This window comes from Denticeps clupeoides, chromosome 3 (assembly GCF_900700375.1).
Source record: "Denticeps clupeoides chromosome 3, fDenClu1.1, whole genome shotgun sequence".
In the NCBI taxonomy this organism is placed as follows: Eukaryota; Metazoa; Chordata; class Actinopteri; order Clupeiformes; family Denticipitidae; genus Denticeps; species Denticeps clupeoides.
Window position 1 is genome coordinate 19,850,248 of NC_041709.1, and position 17,796 is coordinate 19,868,043.

The following is a 17,796-nucleotide window of genomic DNA, read 5'->3' on the forward strand; positions in this document are numbered from 1 at the left end:
CTAAATTCCCTCACCTTTTAAGTGTATGTAACATTTATAGCGCTGTCAATAAGAAGCCACACTGTCTTCTCATGGACAGTCTTCTTTCTGTGAAGATCTGGAGGGGGGAGACTGGAATTTCAGAAATGAGGTTCTTGCGCCCCCTGGTGACCAGTAAAGGACTTGCTTGCCTTGTCCAGTCCAGTTCAACACGCGAACCTGTGTCAGCAGGTTGATGGTCATGTGGTCTTGTGTTTATGACCATCAACACCTGTACTAAATGCTTGGTTTGGAGACCCATTTACATTACATTTACAGCATTTCTCAGACGCCCTTATCCAGAGCGACTTACAATCAGTAGTTACAGGGACAGTCCCCCCCTGGAGACACTCAGGGTTAAGTGTCTTGCTCAGGGACACAACGGTAGTAAGTGGGATTTGAATCTGGGTCTTCTGGTTCATAGGCGAGTGTGTTACCCACTAGGCTACTACAGACACTCCACAGTCCATGATGAAGCGCACATTCAAATAAAATACCCCACATTAAAATGGTGTCTTTCAGCATGAATTTTAATGGCAATATTAAAATATGAAAATGGCAACAAAATATATTAGATAGATGTATGTCTATCCCCCGGACCTAGTATGTCATGAGAAAACCGAAAGTGCCATTTATGCTGTAATAGCCTGGCTTTAGAGTTCAAAGAAACGCACAATATCCTACTATGTATTTTTTTGCAACAATTATACAAAATTAAATATGCAATTTTTTATCATCATCATCATCTCTTTAATCAGAAAAATCCCATCTCCAGAATACAGTCCATTGGTTAGAGTTTTTAGAGCATTGCACTTCAAAAACAGAGGCAACGTAAGGCTTGGCATCAACATCATGTCGATGGTGTTGACTGTTTTGTGTCACCTAAAAAAATGACAACTTTTTGTTGTTTACACATTTTTTCAACACACCGAGCACTATAGAGGTCGCTTTACCTTGGTGCATAGTAGTGAGCAAGTTTAATGCTCATTTTCTGATATGAAGACATGAAAAGCCCCATCCTCCTTGTTTCACTTACATGTGCACGCCTCTCATAAACACAAACAAAAACACAAAAGTCCCTTCCAAGAAAAAGTATATACCGGTGACAGCGTAGAAATACGAGCGCATCCAAGAATCCTCACGAAGCAACAACTGTTGGTAAAACCTCTGACACAGTTCTTTAATAAATGTAAACTAGGCATATTTATAACCTGCACAGTGCTGTACACAGTTCACTCCAGACACACTCCTGTAAATCCTATTTGGAAGTCGACGTTGTACACGACTACTGTACTACTGCCTTCCAAACCCAGTACAAACGTACAAACATCCCCGACCAGAGACATTACGCTGAGGTCACATGGCACGATGGGACATGGGGGTTGTCAATGTGTGTGTGTTGGGGAGAGAGAGAGAAAGAGAGAGAGAAAGAGTGAGGCAGTTTGACTAACAAAAAGACATACAGAAACATTAAGGGCGGGTTTGGAGTTTTAAAGATGTCAGTTTCTTTTTAGGTGCTGAGCAGCTCTTTTGATTCATTTCTTATTGCAGAGTGGGAGGACACAACCTGCAGCAACACACAACATATTGGCACATTCATATTAAATAAACAAATAAGGGTGTGTGCACGTAGTATTACTAATAGTGATCATTTGAATAGAATACATATGACAGGTACAAGTTGCAGTTTTTTTTTGGTGCGCAACTATGAAAATGTGTTTTGTGTGACACTAAATGTACACATGTGTGTGTGTGTTTGTGTCTAAGAGAAAAGTCCCACCTGAGCATTTTAACTCTTTCCTCCCTGTTTTGTGGACACCATATCTGAGCTTGGTGGCTTGGCCAGACTTGGTGTCTTGGTGTCTTGTTCAGAGGGGTCGTCAGGTGTGCTTTTCTGTAAAAATGGTGGGGTTAAAAAAATCATACCTCCAACACCTTATACACACAAACACACACATACACACCCACACACACACACTGACACACAAGCCCGGTCATGGGATTTGCCAGGTTCTGGGTGCTGCTGAATTTCCCCCTGTGGCCAGTCAGAATCTGTTAATCTTAATCTTACCGCCTGGACGGACTGACAATAGGCCTGGATTTGGATTGGTGGCCGAGAGTTGATGATCTCTGGCCCAACGTTTGAGAAACACAATTGTGCCAGTGTGCAATCTCTAAAAGACAACACTACACTTTCTCCCTCACGCAACCTTTGACATTTGCACAATTTCAGCTGTTTACCTCATACTGAATCTGACACACAGCACCTTTGAGGCATCTTATATGAGGTTTTCCCTTACATTTAGGTTTAGTTTAATTTTGGTTAAATTATTTATATTAATTATTTATATTTATGTGTAATTTTTATGCACTGTGTGAAACAGTTTCAAGACACTGTATGCTGTGCATATTGTTGTAAACCTCTTTTGAATCCTGAATCTTGAATCTTGAATGTACCTTTGCTTTTGTCTTCTCAGTCTTGGCCTGAAATGAGAAGATTGCAGATTTTACTTCATCTCTTGGACACCATGCTGTTGGATTGACAAACGGTCCTGACAGATGAACTACACTGCTGCTTCATGTTCATATTTTCCTCAGATCCAGGCCAGGTAAACAAACTGTTTAGTTCCTCTGAGACCTGTCTGAGCCCTTGGCTGAGTGGACAGTGACACAGCGACAACACTGATATTGCTGATGTCAACTTTCGTCCTACATGTGTTTGCATGTGTAGAGTGTGTGTTGTGTGTTGCTGACCTTTGATTTGTCTTCTTTGGGTCTGGCATCTGGCGCTTGTGCAGCAGGACCCGCGGTCTGAGCATACAGCAAACACACAGTCAGTGAATCGGTGTGTGTGTGTGTGTGTGTGTGTGTGTGTGAGAGAGAGAGAGAGAAATGCACAGCATCACTGGTCCCATGTGTTTATGTATAAAAAAACCCCCAAAGGTATGAAATGACACAGAAAGAGATAAATATTGCATATATGCATGCACACATACACACACAGGCCCTGAGGCGGTGCTGTGTAGTTTTGCGCTATGAATATGCATGTGAACGCATGTGAGCATGTGTGTGTGTGTGCGACAGAGAGAAACAGAGAGAACATTGTACCATGGTAGTATGTCTGCACATGTCACTGTGTGTGTTGTACCGTGGCTGTGTTTGTATTGGGAGCTGCAGGGCTGGAGGAGAAATCACTGGAAAGCAGATCTAAAGCTGTGGAGTCATCCATGGATGGCTGTGGGTGTAACACACACACACGCATTCACACATACATGATAGTTACAGTTTTTACCATGCAACTCTCACATTCCCCACTGTTGGGATCATGGGCGCACACACACACACACACACCTTTTTTTTTTTTTTTTTTTTCTCTTGTTGTTTTCTTGAAATCATTTCTATTTTTTTTATTGTCCGTTGTGACATTGGTGAAAGTGCTTCCTGTGTTCAGAAACAATAGCATTGTGCACAGACTCACTATAAGCAGTCACATCAGTTAGTGTTCGTTTCTGCCTGCACATTAGCCAGTTTATACTGGGCAATACAAACCAGCCGTGAACACTTGGTCTTTTAACTTAATTTACTGTGTTTGTTGTACTAAATTGTAGTCGTTAGGAGTTCTTGATATGTTTGTGTGTGTGTGCACAACTGAGTCTCTATGAAACACACCTGCTTGGGAGGCTTGGCTTTGGCCTGTGCTGCTGCCTGTAATGAGAGAGAATTAAACACTTATCATAGGTCCTCTGGTGTGTGTGTTTTGTGAGCCTTGAGTCCTAATTCTCATAATTGTCACCAATCATGCCCTATCAAACTCTCTCAGCTGAGACTGACTGTGTGCAACTGTGAACACGTAGCCAAGTAAATAAATGGGGACACATTTGGGACACAATTCCAATTATTTTTTGGCTCTATACACCACCACAATGAACTTTAAATGTAATGAACAAGATGTGCTTTAACTGTAGACTTTCACCTTTAATTTAAAAGTGATTAGTTGTCACATGTGACACACCACGGCACAGCACATAGTGACACAACAAAATGTGTTCTCTGCTTTTAACCCTTGGTGATCAGTGGGCAGCCATAACAGGTGCCCGGGGAGCAGTGTGTGGGGACGGTGCTTTGCTCAGGGGCACCTTGGCGGTTTTGGATTCAAATTGCAACCTTCTGATTATGGGTCTGCTTCCTTACCCACTAGGCCACCACTGGCCAGCAGAGGGTATTAACATGCAAATTAGGAGAACGGTGTAGGAATTACATTGGTCAGTTGATGGTCACAGGAATGCGGAAGCAGCTGGTTCCATTCACAGATATTCATCACTTCCTACCTGCCGATGCTCAGGCATTAAGTTCCCTTGGTTAATGAGAATGTCAACTCATGCTGAGAATCCTTCCCAACTGCTGTTTATCAGCAGTTGGTTTGTATAGTAAAGGTGAAATTCGGCTCCCCACTTCGTGCTAATCTGTGACTGGGTTCATCTCTACATTGTCACCTGACATCCGGTTTACACAGATGACGTGATCCAGTCTGTATCATGAGTTGTTGAATATATATATTCGTTTAGTGCTCCCTACCATGTTCTATTCTTGACAAGTTGGGACTTGTTGTAACTCAGTTTTGTAACTCAAAATCTATAGAAACCGAATGAGAATTGCAGGTGTCTTCCTCTTGTAAGACTTTACTTTACTTTACTTCTTGCTTTTATCCAAAACGACTTACAAGAGGAAGACACCAGCAATTCTCGTTCAATTTCTATAGATTTTGAGTTTACAAAACTAAGAGCCCTGATAAGGCCTAACTTGTCAGAAAAAGAACATGCTTGGAAATTGTAAAGTGCTAGACGAGGAAAAAAATTAAATTTTGTGCAGTGTGTGTGCATGTGCATCTGTAAGTGTTAGATTCGTCTGAAATACTTTTTGAATAAGTGGGTTTTCAACTACTTCTTAAAGGTGGTAGTAGTCTCGGCTAGTCGAATGGAGCAAGTTGTTCCACCAGCCAGGGACAACAACGGAGAACAGAGTTGATTGGAAACTGAGACCCCGTGAAGAGGGAATTTTCAGTCTCATTTCATTTGCAGATCTGAGAGTGTGTGCCGGAGTGTAGCTAGCTAGTAGTGTATAGTAGTAGTGCTAATAGCTAGTAGTGCTTTGGATAAAAACGTCTGCCAAGTAAAGTAAAGTGAAGTAAAGTAAGAGGGAAAATGACGAAAAAGTGGGGGGCACATATACAGGTCCTTCTCAAATAATTAGCATATTGTGATAAAAATGCTAATTTTTTGAGATAGGAATGTTGGGTTTTCATGAGCTGTATGCCAAAATCATCAATATTAAAACTATAAAAGGCTTGAACTACCTTCAGTTGTGTGTAATGAATCTAAAATATATGAAAGTCTAATGTTTATAAGTACAGGAACTAATGAACTTTATCACAATATGCTAATTTTTTAGAAGGACCTGTACAAACTGTTATTATACCCTCAAATTAAAGATGAAAGATTACAATTAAAGCACATCTTGTTCATGGGTGGTAATAGCCTAGTGGGTAACACACTTGCCTGTGAACCAGAAGACCAGGTTCAAATCCCACTTACTACCATTGTGTCCCTGAGCAAGACACTTAACCCTATGTTGCTCCAGGGGGGGACAGTCCCTGTAACTACTGATTGTAAGTCCCGTTGTGATGGTGTATAAACATGTCCCAATATTGATTGTACGTGCATGTTAATCTGTGCGTGCAAGTTAAAGTCAGTGTGTGTCTATGTATGTGTTCACCTTCAGATCCTTCTCTGTAGGCCTGAACTTCTCTGGGAGTGTGTCATCTCTCTCGCCTGTCTTCACAAGTTTCTCCTCATGTGCTTCCTTCTCCTGAGACAGAGGAGTAACAGAGTCACAGCTGTAAATAACATGAAATTACTTAATAATAACAGTAACGCAGACCTGATGCAATTGCACCAGTAGTTATTACTATGAGTTACTGTGGAAAATGTTCTTGTCTTTTGAAGTTTGATCAGGTAAAGGGAATGACAGCAGCACTGTGGGTGTCTCACCTTGACCAGGTCTTTAGTTGGGACAGGAGCAGGGGCCGGTGCTGGGCTTTTGTCTGCCAGGGTGTCAGAGAGAGCATCGAGTGCTGCGCTGGTTCCCTGGGAGACCTACATGCGCGCACAAACATTCACACATTTTTAATAATACAGGTCATTGTGGGAATGCAAGTGCAAATCTACGTCTAAGTAACGCATCAGTGTTTTAGGGAAATGTTAAGTCGCTAGAACTTTTAAATATTTGCACCTGTCTCTCAGCTTTAGCTGGGGGTGCAGACTTGACTGCAGCAGGAGCAGCAGCAGCAGAGACTACATCACCAGCTGGTGCCTGTAGAGAGAGAGAGAGAGAGAGAGAGAGAAATGTGTAAAACAATACATCAACACTTCTGGACAGTTAATAATTAATAATCAATTTTTCTTGTGAGGAAGAAGCTGATACTTGAACTGGTAAAGAAAACGACTGTTACTATCCGTTGATAGCAAATCCCATGAGCCTAAAATATACTTTGCATACAGGGTGTGACTGAGACAGAAAAAAGGGGAATAGGGCGTTGGAAAGGTAGACAGTCGGATGAAAGATGGGCGGGTGTTGCCAACCTGTTTAACAGGAGCTGAGGGTGTGGCCACTTTAGGGGTGGCCTGGACAACAGGAGCAGCAGAAGAACTAGTAAAATCTCCAGACAGGATGTCCAGAGCTTCAGATGGATCCAGGGAGGGCTGGAGGAGACATCAGTTAATACTTTTTATTTCTGGTTATACAAACCTGGCAAAATATATGTATGTTAGTATGAAATAAGTTAATATCAGTTTATGTGGTTAATAATGAAATGCTTGTTTGGCTAATCATTTGCCCCAACCTTGTCTTATTGTCCCCTGACTGACATGATTGTCTTCACTATGCGTATGTATGCCTCTATGTCGTGTCTAGTCTTTGTCTCTCAGTACTACCCATGTGTGATATGTGTCTTTAGTACATAGTCGAGTACGTGCAAAACAAAATCTGAATACCTAGACCTCTTACCTCCTTTTTCGGGGGAGGTGGGTGTTTGTTGTCCTTGTCCTTAAAGCGGAACTCTGGTGGGAGGCTGTCCTCCCTCTCCCCAACTCTCACTCCCTTTTTAGATGTCAGCTTCTCCTCCTGCATGACAAAGATCACAAATAATGCACACACAGAGACATGTAGCATTCAAATGGCATTGCTATGAGATCTTTGGGAAAAGCACCCATGTTGACAGCAAGGTAAGGGGCTCAGTACCTTGACCATGTCCTTGGGTAGGACTTTAGGTGCCTCTGGTACTGGTTCAGCGGATCCCAGTGAGTCTCCCAGTGCTTCAAGAGCATCCAGAGACATGGAGGCACCCTGATAGAGACAAGAAGAGATTCAATTATCATTGATTTTGAACAGCACATTAAAACGCATATGTATAAAAAAAAAACATGTATGTGGAGGATTTTACCTCATTAGATTTAGTGGCTGGTGGAGCTGATGAAGAAATCTATGGGTGGGGCAAAATTATGAATCTATTAAGGCAAGTTGACAACACAAGCAGACAGGTCCTGAGCAATGAATATTCGCTAATATTCGTCAATCTCTGGATTTTAAATTACTTTCTCTGCAGCTCTAGCAAAAGTGTCTACCTGTGTCCACACACACACACACACACACACACACACATATATTGGACACCTTTGTTGTCTGTGATGGAGCCACAAAATCTCCTGCCAAGGAATCCATAGCCGACAGATCTTGTGCTGTAGACTGTGAGAGGGATAAGGTGGAGACAAAGAAAGTACAGGCAGCGATATAAATAGACTTTTAAAATAATTTATATGCAAACTCTGGCCATTGACTTTTTGTATTTCTTCCTGTTTATTTGCTCTTCACCTACATAGAGTTCGGTAGTGCACAGTTCAGTGACTTTTGTTAGTTTTGCACAAATGTCTGGACCATTGGAGAGCAATGCATTTCTAAACACATTAGATGTATTATTCAACCGATTATCATGTGTTTCAGACTTCTGACTAAGTGAAGTACATGGGTGGGGCTAACCTTTCCCGCAGTGGCTGAGGGTGTGGCTCCTTTAGGGAGTGTGTGGACCGCAGGAGCTGCTGAAGAACTAGTAAAGTCTCCAGAGAGGATGTCCAGAGCTTCCAATGGATCCAGGGAGGGCTGGAGGAGTAAGTTGTTAATTTATTACAGATCATGTCCAATGATTTATAACAGGCTGTAGGAACGGCCAGTCTCACCTCCTTTTTAGGGGGAGGTGGGTGTTTCCCATTCTTGTCCTTGAAGCGGTGCTCTGGGGCAAGAGAGTCCTCCCTCTCACCAACTCTCACACCCTTTTCAGACTTCGACTTATTCTCCTTCACGAAACACACATACACAGATAACTGATTCCATTTGGAGCTGACTTGACAGATCGAATTCAGTTAAGTCATCTTGCGTTTTACTGAGTACCTTAACTTCACATTCAGGTGGAACTTTGGGGGGTTCTGGTACTGGTTCAGCTGATCCTAGTGTGTCTCCCAGAGCTTCAAGGGCATCAAGAGACACGGAGTCACCCTGATAGAGCAAGTCAGAGATAATATGAAATGGTGCAGCGTGTCCCAATTTGTTCCATCTCCATTGGAAACACATTCACTAAACCATTTACAGGCAGTTGTTTATAGTACCAGGACTGTGGAATCTACCTTTTCCACTTTGGACTTCTTCTCAGCAGGGGGACCAGCTGATTTAGTCACTGGTGCTGTGGCAGAAACTTCTGCTTTCTGAGGGAGGGGCAGAAGAGGGGAGTTACATTACAGACATGACTTATTTCAGTTGGTTACTAAACGGTAGGTTCACGTGTTGCAGTCTGCCTGGCATTAACATGAATGTGGGGTGGACCAACTCCACCGAACTAAACAGAGCTGACCTGAAAAGGTTGAAAAGACTGAAGAGAGGTACTGATAGACTCTGAACAGAGTATCGTATATCTTCTCAGAGCTTTACCTTCTCTACTTTAGTGTCTACTTTAGCTTTCTGTTCAGCTGCAGGGGGAGCAGATGATTTAGATACAGTCGCGGAGGCAGAAACCACTGGCTTCTGTAAATCACAGAAGAGAAAGAGATTAACTTCATTTTTAATGAAAGATGTAACTCAATGTAACAATGTAACTGAATTGTATGAGTGTGTATGTGTGTGTGTGAGTGAGACTGCCTGTATTTTAATCTCTAGAGACCTCAGAATGCAAATAACTGATAAATAACTGTTATTATTATAACATTATCATTATTGTGGACTGATAAATAAATGGTATTGTGTAAACACTGAAGATAGAGATGTAACCTGCTCTTCTTTCACTTGGGTAGCAGGCTTGTACACAGGCTGGGCAGAAATGGCTGGCTTCTAATGGACAGAGAGAAAAAAAGTGGAGAATAAAGTATTTATCTTCTTAATAACTGGTTAACTGTGGTATCGCTGCACTAACACTCTCGGGATTGTGATGTTGATCTGCTTTATCTTATCATGAGTGGTAGTAGCCTGGTGTCCTACTGTCCCTGAGCAAAACCTAGTGTCTCCAGGAGGACTGTCCCTGTATAAGGATAAGGGTGTCTGATAAATGCTTTAAAATGGGAACTTCATCAGTGCAAATATAAGGCCTCTCATCTTTTAAGTACATTTACTGTTGGTCGATGGAAAGGAGCTGGTTAAACCTAAACTGAAGAATGTCTTAATATCATTCAACAGCATTAAACAATCAGTGTGTGATTTGGAGTTGAGACCGAGGGGGGTTACCTGCTCTTCTTTGGTTTGGGCAGCAGACTTGGAGACTGCAGGACTGGTAGTGGGAGCAGGCTTCTAATGGACCAACAGAGAGACATCAAATCTCAATGCATACACACTCTGGTGCAACAAGATATGTGTGTGAGTGTGTGTGTGTGTGTGTGTGTGTGGTGGGACAGTTTACAGTCTCTGTCTTTGGGGCTGCTGGTGCTGAAGACAGAAAGCCAGCAGAGAGTGAGTCCAGTGCCTCGTCTGTGCTCAAGGGTTTCTGCAGTAAAACAGACTTGCTAATCAAACACACACATATTAAAAACCCATGTAGTGTCACAACCTGAACACATTTTTTCGTATAAATACAAATATCACTCTTCTACTCTTCTGTCTTGTAATAGTCATCCTAACCCTGTCTAAAGCAATACAGAGGGTAGAAAGCATTTGTAAAGAGTTGCTACACTGAATTTATATTTGAGGAAAGAGACAGGCCATGTTCTTTGCGAAGTTACTCTGACACGACAGGATAATGAAACACACACATACACACACTACACATGGTCTCCAATATCATCCTAAATGTGCAATCTGATCTCTAGGTGGCGCCTGAACCCAGCACTCCAGTGCTGAGTGTGCGTAACAGAAAACATGTGTCAGAGCAGGAAAAGTACTGACACGCCCACAACATTCCACCCAGCCTGGCCCAAAAATGACATGGCAACAGTTTTAACTGCAGGCCAGAGTGACCTCCAGATTCACCAAGACTGGTGGACTTCAGTGGACCAAAGGTCAGCATGTACATGATCTCACAACAACTCCTGGTCTACTGATTATCTGCTAAATTGTGTCTGTGTGTATAGACTGTGTATATGTGTATGTGTGTGGTGTTCAGGTTAGTTCAGCTAATTGGAATGTCAGTGAGAGAAGTGTGTGTGCGGGTGTGGTCACTAGATGTTTGCACAGTCAACATATCACTCTGCAGTGCAACATTTTTCATGGAGTGTGTGTGTGTGTGTTATTTAAAAAAAAGAAAAAATAACCATCCCTATAGACTGAATCATATAACTATAAGTCATATATAACTTATAAAATTACACTTTCTTTTTTAAGTGAAGTGATTGTCACATGTGATACACAGCAGCACAGAACACGGTGCACACAGTGAAATTTGTCCTCTGAATTTATCCCATCACCCTGAGTGAGCAGTGGGCAGCTATGATAGGCGCCCGGGGAGCGGTGTGTGGGGACGGTGCTTTGCTCAGTGGCACCTTGGCGGATCGGGATTTGAACCGGCAACCTTCTGATTACGGGGCCGCTTCCTTAACCGCTAGGCCACCACTGCCCCTTCAGACTGGTTTCATTTGAAATTTTTTTAAGTGAATTGAAGTGAAGTGATTGTCATTGGGAAACACTGCAGCACAGCACACAGCACACCCAATGAAATGTGTCCTCTGCTTTTAACCATCACCCTTGGTGAGCAGTGGGGAGCCATAACAGGCGCCCGGGGAGCAGTGTGTGGGGACTGCTCAGTGGCACCTTGGCGGATCAGGATTCAAACCGGCAACCTTCTGATTACGGGGCCTCTTCCTTACCTGCTAGGCCACCACTGCCTCTTTACACTTTAGATGCTGTGGCTAGTGTATCCATGCATTTTTGTCTATTTTAAAGAATAGGTCATAGACATATATATAATATAATCTTTAGTGAAGGTTCAGACTCTAAAGGCAGAACAAAAGTTTACCACACTTCTCTTACACAGAATTACCGACATGTTTCCACAAACGTTTCTCACCGGAACATCTTGAGGCACAGGTTCAGGCTTTGCAGCAGCAGATTTCTTCTCCTGAAATATAGAGAGGTAGACAAATAAAGAAATGTAATGGGAAAAAGTTGAAGAGGAAGCTTATGGAAAGTCACTGGCGATTGTCAGACAACACGATGATGACACATAAACTTGCTAGGAATTGCAGCATTGACTAAAGAGCAATGACCCTGTTGTTTCCTCTAGGCAATTTCCCACATCGCAGAAGATTTCTATTCTACACCTGCTTTGCTGGCTGAGCTATCCTTTGGGATTCCTTTTGCAAGAACTTTGAAACCCGAGGAAACAATATGTTGCTTACTGGCAGCGGTGAGATGTATAATAATCTAATATAGTATATATACTATAATAATAGTATAATAACCACCTAATGCCAGTGATATGGAGCATGAATTAATGGTGCCTGTGAGTTTTTGTATTGGTAGATGTCTCCTAAATACTCCTGTAGTTAAAGCACAATTCCAAAAGAATACAGGCACAGTTGACAGGTAGCATGATACCCTGTGTAAATATAGAGCTGCACAATTTGTTTCAAATTTTTGCTGGCCATGTATACTAATAATATAATACTCCAATTACTGAGATTCGTATTTTTCAGGAATCACATTAAATGCAGTATCTGCCCAAAATAAACACAACCCCCCTTTTTTGAAACCAATGTGCAGCTCTACTACATTTAACACATAAGAGGTCGAGGCTCAGAAGAAGGTAGACAGAGTCACTGAATGTGAAGAGATCAAGTGAACAAGTCTGGGGAGAAAGATTAAAACTGGAAAAAGGTAGCTGGAGGAAGAACATCAATGAGGTTGTGGACTGACCAGGTCCTCATGTCTGTATCCTGGTGGCAGCGTGTCATCTCTGTCCCCACATATCACACTCTTCGTTGAGACTATACCCGACTGACAGGCAAACACACATGCATGGTCAGACGTCACACTGTCACAACATCATTTAACATGCAACTTTTCATCTGCACAGGAATTAAATGCATGACACATGCACCTACACACACACATACACACACACACACTAACCTCTTTGACCTCTGGTCCGGTGTACACAGGGAGAGTGGCAACAACATTTTCTGTGGGGAGACTCCCAGCCAGAGCATCGAACGGGTCAACATCTGCTGCCTAAACATTCACACACACCAAAACACACAAATCAGCTACACACACACACACACAACACTAATAAACTGAAACTGAAACCCCCAAAGACAGAGAAAAAGAGGAGATGCTGACCGGTTTGCTGGTTTTAGCTTTAGGTGGAGCTACCTCCGTCTGCACCTGGGGTTAGACAAAAAATAATTATCAGCAGTCCTGTCTGATAATAAATGGATTCATGTCACATTCACGCCTGAACTTCCTGAAGGTCATAAACAACTCAAACTACCAACCCAGATACACCGCGTGCGGTTAATTCTATACCTTGGTGTCTTTGGGTTTGGTATCCTGCCCCTTTACATCTCCAGACACTTTCACTCCTGCAGTGTCTTTTTTGACTGGCTGTGATTGGCTGGCAGTGATGGGCGTGGTCTGGAAGGGACATAAGTGCATTTAAGGAGACTGAGGGTTGAGGGTTTTAATCAACACCGTGTGAAAGGTGAGGTAAAAGATACATGAAGAAAATCTCATTGTGATTTTGTGATTTGCAGACGGAATGGGGTGCAAAACTATTTTGCACAGATAGAGCAGTTGCAGAGCAAAAAAAGCATCGTTGATGACACTGAAATCCTCCAAAAGGCAAGTAAGACTGATCAAGGAACCTCAGTAAAAGCTGAAAGAGCCGAACTCCTCACCAAAGATGACAAGAGCCACAAACCACAAGCTGAACCTGTAATAAGCCAAAGCCCTTTCTCAAGATGGCCTGGAGGAGACAACAGAAGGAAGAATGGAATGAACAATCCATAGGGGGGGGTGGTGAAGAAGCTGTGGATGAGATGTTAGTACATGCCAGAAACCCAGCAAAACTTAGATAAACCCTCTGAACCCCAGTGCCAACATCTCAGAAAAAGGTGGTGAGAAAGATGTTTCTCACAGAAGTAAAAATCCAATAGAGAGAAGGATAAAAGATCAACATTTCTCAACAATTCTGTCTACCTTGGTGGTTTCAGGAGGGTTTTGTGGAGACTGAGCTGTAGTGGTCTAAAAACAATAGACAAAAATTGATGGACAAATAGAAACAAACACACACAATAGAGTGGCAACAGACAGACCAAAACATGTATATATGTCCACCAGGACACAAGTAAAATGAGTATGAATGATTGGCATTCGTCCTCTCCATTGTACAAAGTGACCAGCTTATACACAAAGACAACTGGAAGCCACGTCTGAGGGGAGTATTGATACCTTTGGAACAGCTTTACTGGGACCTGGGGGAACAGGGGTGACTCCCGGCTTGGAAGAAACATTCTTGTCCTGTAAGCCAATAAATCAGCAGCAGTTTCATCAAAAGATTGTCCAGGCTAGGCACACATCATGTCCCGGCTGTGTGGGATGAACGGAAGGCATAGTGTTCACCAGAACCATGAACTAGAAGAACAACTGGTCATTGCAACTAATAAGGTAGCAAGTGTGTAGCAAAAAAACAACACAAACTCCACTCAGCAACTCGGTCCGTCACAAGAAGAATGAAACAATCTGCCTGCAGTCAGGAACGATGATGAGAAAACCAAACCACAGATGACAGAACCATGCAGTATGGCCACGACCTGGGCAAGTTTGGCCCTTGTACCTCTGGGGTGCCTTTAACTGGCTCTTTCTGCATGGAGGTGACTGCTTTAGAGCTCCCACCATCGGAGGCACTATGGGTCATGGCTGTGGTACCTGTGGTTGGGGGTTTGGATCCTGCACCTGCAGTGGGTGCACCTTTTTCCTAAAATGCAGAGGGGGTCTGTCAAACACTGACAACATGAGACATTAGAAATCCATCTTACGTCTCCTCAGGGACACCGGGGAACCGATTTTACTTTTTGTTAATGCCCTGTTTTAGAAGCCTTCTCAGCAGGTCAAATTCCAAGATCCAATTTTGCTTACATTTTATTAGAGACAGAATATCAAACAAAAATCCAAGCAAACACATTACATAAAAGTTAGCTGTATGTCACTGAATGAAATAAGACAGAACCTAGCCAGAATTCAATCAATCAATCAATCAATCAATCACACATAGTCGTAATGTCAACTTGTATAAAGTGCACCTGTCCACAGAATCAGTCTCTTCCATTACAACTTCACCACCATAGGCAAGATCGAAGATAATATATATTATTCTATCTGTGTTCATATTGCACCCTTTTCAAAGCACATATAATCAACTGAATCTCCCAAATATTTTTGGCCACAGGAAAGTGTTTTTTTTCCTAATCTGTGTCAGCAACACCCGCAGTTGATGTTCCATGCAATTCTAACCCCTATTCCACTGCATGTTTTACTGGTATAATGTACCCCCCCCCCCCCCCCACACACACACACACACACACACACACACACAAACTAAAAAGCCCATTGATGACCTGGAGATATCCAGAGTTCACCAAGATAACACCATGGAAACCCCCTAACAAAACAGTGGGAATTAAGTAGAGACTGGCCGGGCAAAAGGAATACAGTTTAATGCTTAATTGTCTTACATGTACTGAAAAGCTTTTCAACCAACCATAATGCTCAGCAACAGAACCGTAAATCTGGGCTGGCAGTGTCTGCGTGTGTTTGGCAAAACCACCAGCCTGTGGTCATAAAAACATTCCAGGAATCCAGTCCATTACAGGATGTAGTCAATACATCCAGTCAATAGGCTTTCCTTGCAGAAGCCACCATCTTATGATAACATATGTGAAGTGATTGTCATGTTGCAACACTGCAGCACAGCACACGGTGACACAACGAAATGTGTCCTCTGCTTTTAACCACCACCCTTGGTGAGCAGTGGGCAGCCATGACAGGCGCACGGGGAGCAGTGTGTGGGGACGGGGCTTCACTCAGTGGCACCTTAGCGACTCGGGATTCGAACCGGCATCCGGTTCAGCCTGCAAAATTCCATGGTTATATTATTTTTAACTAGTCTGGGTCTGAGTATGTAAATAAGCAAGTAAGTAAAGTTCATTTATTCAGTGCTTTTCACAGGCACTCTTTAACAAAATTCTGAACAAGACAGAATAAAATAAACAAATATTACAAAAGCAATGGCTAATTTTTTCAAAGTTTCTATGATCCAAAAACACAAGGAGTCCAGATGACGCTGCTGTGTCACTGTGAGAGAACACACAGTCACAAACTGGTGATAAAACCATTACAGATGCAGTGATCAAATTGGTGTGAGATGCTTGGCCACTCAAACACAACCATCCGCAGGCACAAAGCGTACACACAAACAGCTGCAGGACAAAGAGCGTCCCTTCACTTGTTATGTCTGGTAAACTAGAGCTGAAGCGTACCAAAACCGGCAAATTAGTCCAGAAATGCCCATTGGCGTGACTGAATAGAAGGAAACAGTGTGTTTTCTTTTCCTACTTCTTACTGTCCCACCCAAGGTTTATACAGGAACGCATGTAAACACAGCACATACACAGTTTTTCATCACTATAGTCGCTCACTCACTTAATATCCCTCTTATTCCTAATCAGGGTCGTGGCTGCTGAAGCATTTCAGTATAATGCTCCTAGCAGGATAATAAATGTAAATAATTCAGTGTTTAGCCTATGCAAAGTTCTAATGAATAATTACTAATATCTCCTATCATTATCTCAAAGCCAAATCCAAACCCCAAACACTGTTTAGATTTGGTCTCTAGAGTTAAAAATATGTGTATGAAAGTGTAACGTGTAACGCTTGCCTACACGTGGGCATGAGAAACATTAAAAATATAAATGGGTATATTTATGGGTAATTTTATCACTCCTCTTGTGTGAGTGCTTTGAAGAGATTGCCACATGGTTGAACAGAAGGAAGCTGGTTACTTGGCCTTCAAGGTTTACAGAATTACACATTAACACACAACCATGAGAAGTGGGAAAACAAAAAGGACCACCAATCCAGATTCCAAACCAGCAGGAAACCATAGACAATGGAGGACAGGAGATGGAGAGAGGTGGAAAAAAGAAAGAAGGCTGAAAGGAGGGAGAGGAAGGAAGGGTAGAACTTGGAGTGATACAGAGGGACATGATAGGGAACGTACCTCATACTGAGCAGGCTTAGCCGAGGCCTCTGTTGTAGACGTGACCTGCTTCGCTTGAGACTAGACAGAAAGGAAAAAAGAGAGTGATTTTCAGACATATTCCACCAATGCAACACCATTTTAACAAAAGTTTACAAGCCAAACGAACACACCAGAACTCCAGTGATGTTTTTTTGATATGGGCGACATGGACTTTACTCTCAAAATTATTATAATTATAATATAATTATTATAATTTTTTTAAATCAGTGGCCATAAAACGCAGTTGTACATGCTGCCCCGACATGACAGTGCATTTTTGGGATTGCATGGGCACTGATCGGTTTTCTATTGCCCATTTGCGGGGGAGTAAGGGGCACCATCCAATTGCGAGATGTGCCGGTCAGTACCCAATCGGTACCGCTTGCCCGATCGGTTCCATGCATGTGCGTGCATGAGGACTCCGAAAGCCACCATGTTGCTGCCCCATTGGTCCTCATGACTGACTGAAACGCTTTACTGCAGACAATGCCTTTGGGTCCACCCATAAAAGAAATTTATACATGATATAATCTGCAAAATTGTCTGAAATGCATTGTTGGTTATCATGCAAGGTCAAAAATATCCCACAGTTTTCACATAACTTTCTACATGGATACCTTACATCCATCTTTGAAATAATACATATGCTCATTCTTTTAAGTAACTATCATATAAACTGTTGCAAGTAGAGAAACAATAAACCGTCTTTCTCTTGCTTTACTAATGACTTTGAACAGTACTGCCTTTCTCTTGCAAAACTGAAATCCTGTAAATCTGTAAGACGGCTTAGACATACCATCATAGTCTGTGCAAACTGAAGTGTTTAATACAACCTTTACCTACAGAATATTTGTAAAAACCACCTCTGGGCAGAACAGCGCCTCTACCTGTGTGGTGTGCAGAATGAGTCCCTACACGCCGTGCAACAGCGACAAAGCTTTACTATTAGTGCTAAA

General features: G+C 42.4%; 1 protein-coding gene across 16 annotated transcripts in view; it reads right to left on the reverse strand.

Moving 5' to 3' along the window:
* Positions 1–527: 527 nt before the first annotated feature.
* Positions 528–17,796, reverse strand: part of cast (calpastatin) — a 38,196-nt gene continuing 20,927 nt past the window's right edge. For 4 of the 16 annotated variants that reach the window (XM_028970992.1, XM_028970993.1, XM_028970994.1 and 1 more), the window contains 30 exons: positions 16,820–16,879; positions 13,993–14,061; positions 13,741–13,785; positions 13,069–13,176; positions 12,883–12,927; positions 12,673–12,771; positions 12,457–12,537; positions 11,609–11,659; positions 10,010–10,093; positions 9,838–9,900; positions 9,388–9,447; positions 9,052–9,144; positions 8,751–8,828; positions 8,518–8,622; positions 8,307–8,423; positions 8,110–8,229; positions 7,747–7,818; positions 7,517–7,555; positions 7,315–7,419; positions 7,081–7,197; positions 6,657–6,776; positions 6,307–6,387; positions 6,066–6,170; positions 5,791–5,883; positions 3,688–3,723; positions 3,167–3,253; positions 2,773–2,829; positions 2,440–2,502; positions 1,799–1,912; positions 528–1,585 (listed from right to left, as the gene is read on the reverse strand). In XM_028970992.1, the coding sequence (XP_028826825.1) occupies positions 1,808–1,912; positions 2,440–2,502; positions 2,773–2,829; positions 3,167–3,253; positions 3,688–3,723; positions 5,791–5,883; positions 6,066–6,170; positions 6,307–6,387; positions 6,657–6,776; positions 7,081–7,197; positions 7,315–7,419; positions 7,517–7,555; positions 7,747–7,818; positions 8,110–8,229; positions 8,307–8,423; positions 8,518–8,622; positions 8,751–8,828; positions 9,052–9,144; positions 9,388–9,447; positions 9,838–9,900; positions 10,010–10,093; positions 11,609–11,659; positions 12,457–12,537; positions 12,673–12,771; positions 12,883–12,927; positions 13,069–13,176; positions 13,741–13,785; positions 13,993–14,061; positions 16,820–16,879 (2,358 nt within the window). In that variant the 3' untranslated portion in view covers positions 528–1,585; positions 1,799–1,807. The remainder of the gene's footprint in view (positions 1,586–1,798; positions 1,913–2,439; positions 2,503–2,772; positions 2,830–3,166; positions 3,254–3,687; positions 3,724–5,790; positions 5,884–6,065; positions 6,171–6,306; positions 6,388–6,656; positions 6,777–7,080; positions 7,198–7,314; positions 7,420–7,516; positions 7,556–7,746; positions 7,819–8,109; positions 8,230–8,306; positions 8,424–8,517; positions 8,623–8,750; positions 8,829–9,051; positions 9,145–9,387; positions 9,448–9,837; positions 9,901–10,009; positions 10,094–11,608; positions 11,660–12,456; positions 12,538–12,672; positions 12,772–12,882; positions 12,928–13,068; positions 13,177–13,740; positions 13,786–13,992; positions 14,062–16,819; positions 16,880–17,796) is intronic. The other 12 variants (XM_028971000.1, XM_028971002.1, XM_028971003.1 and 9 more) reach the window with 7 other exon arrangements.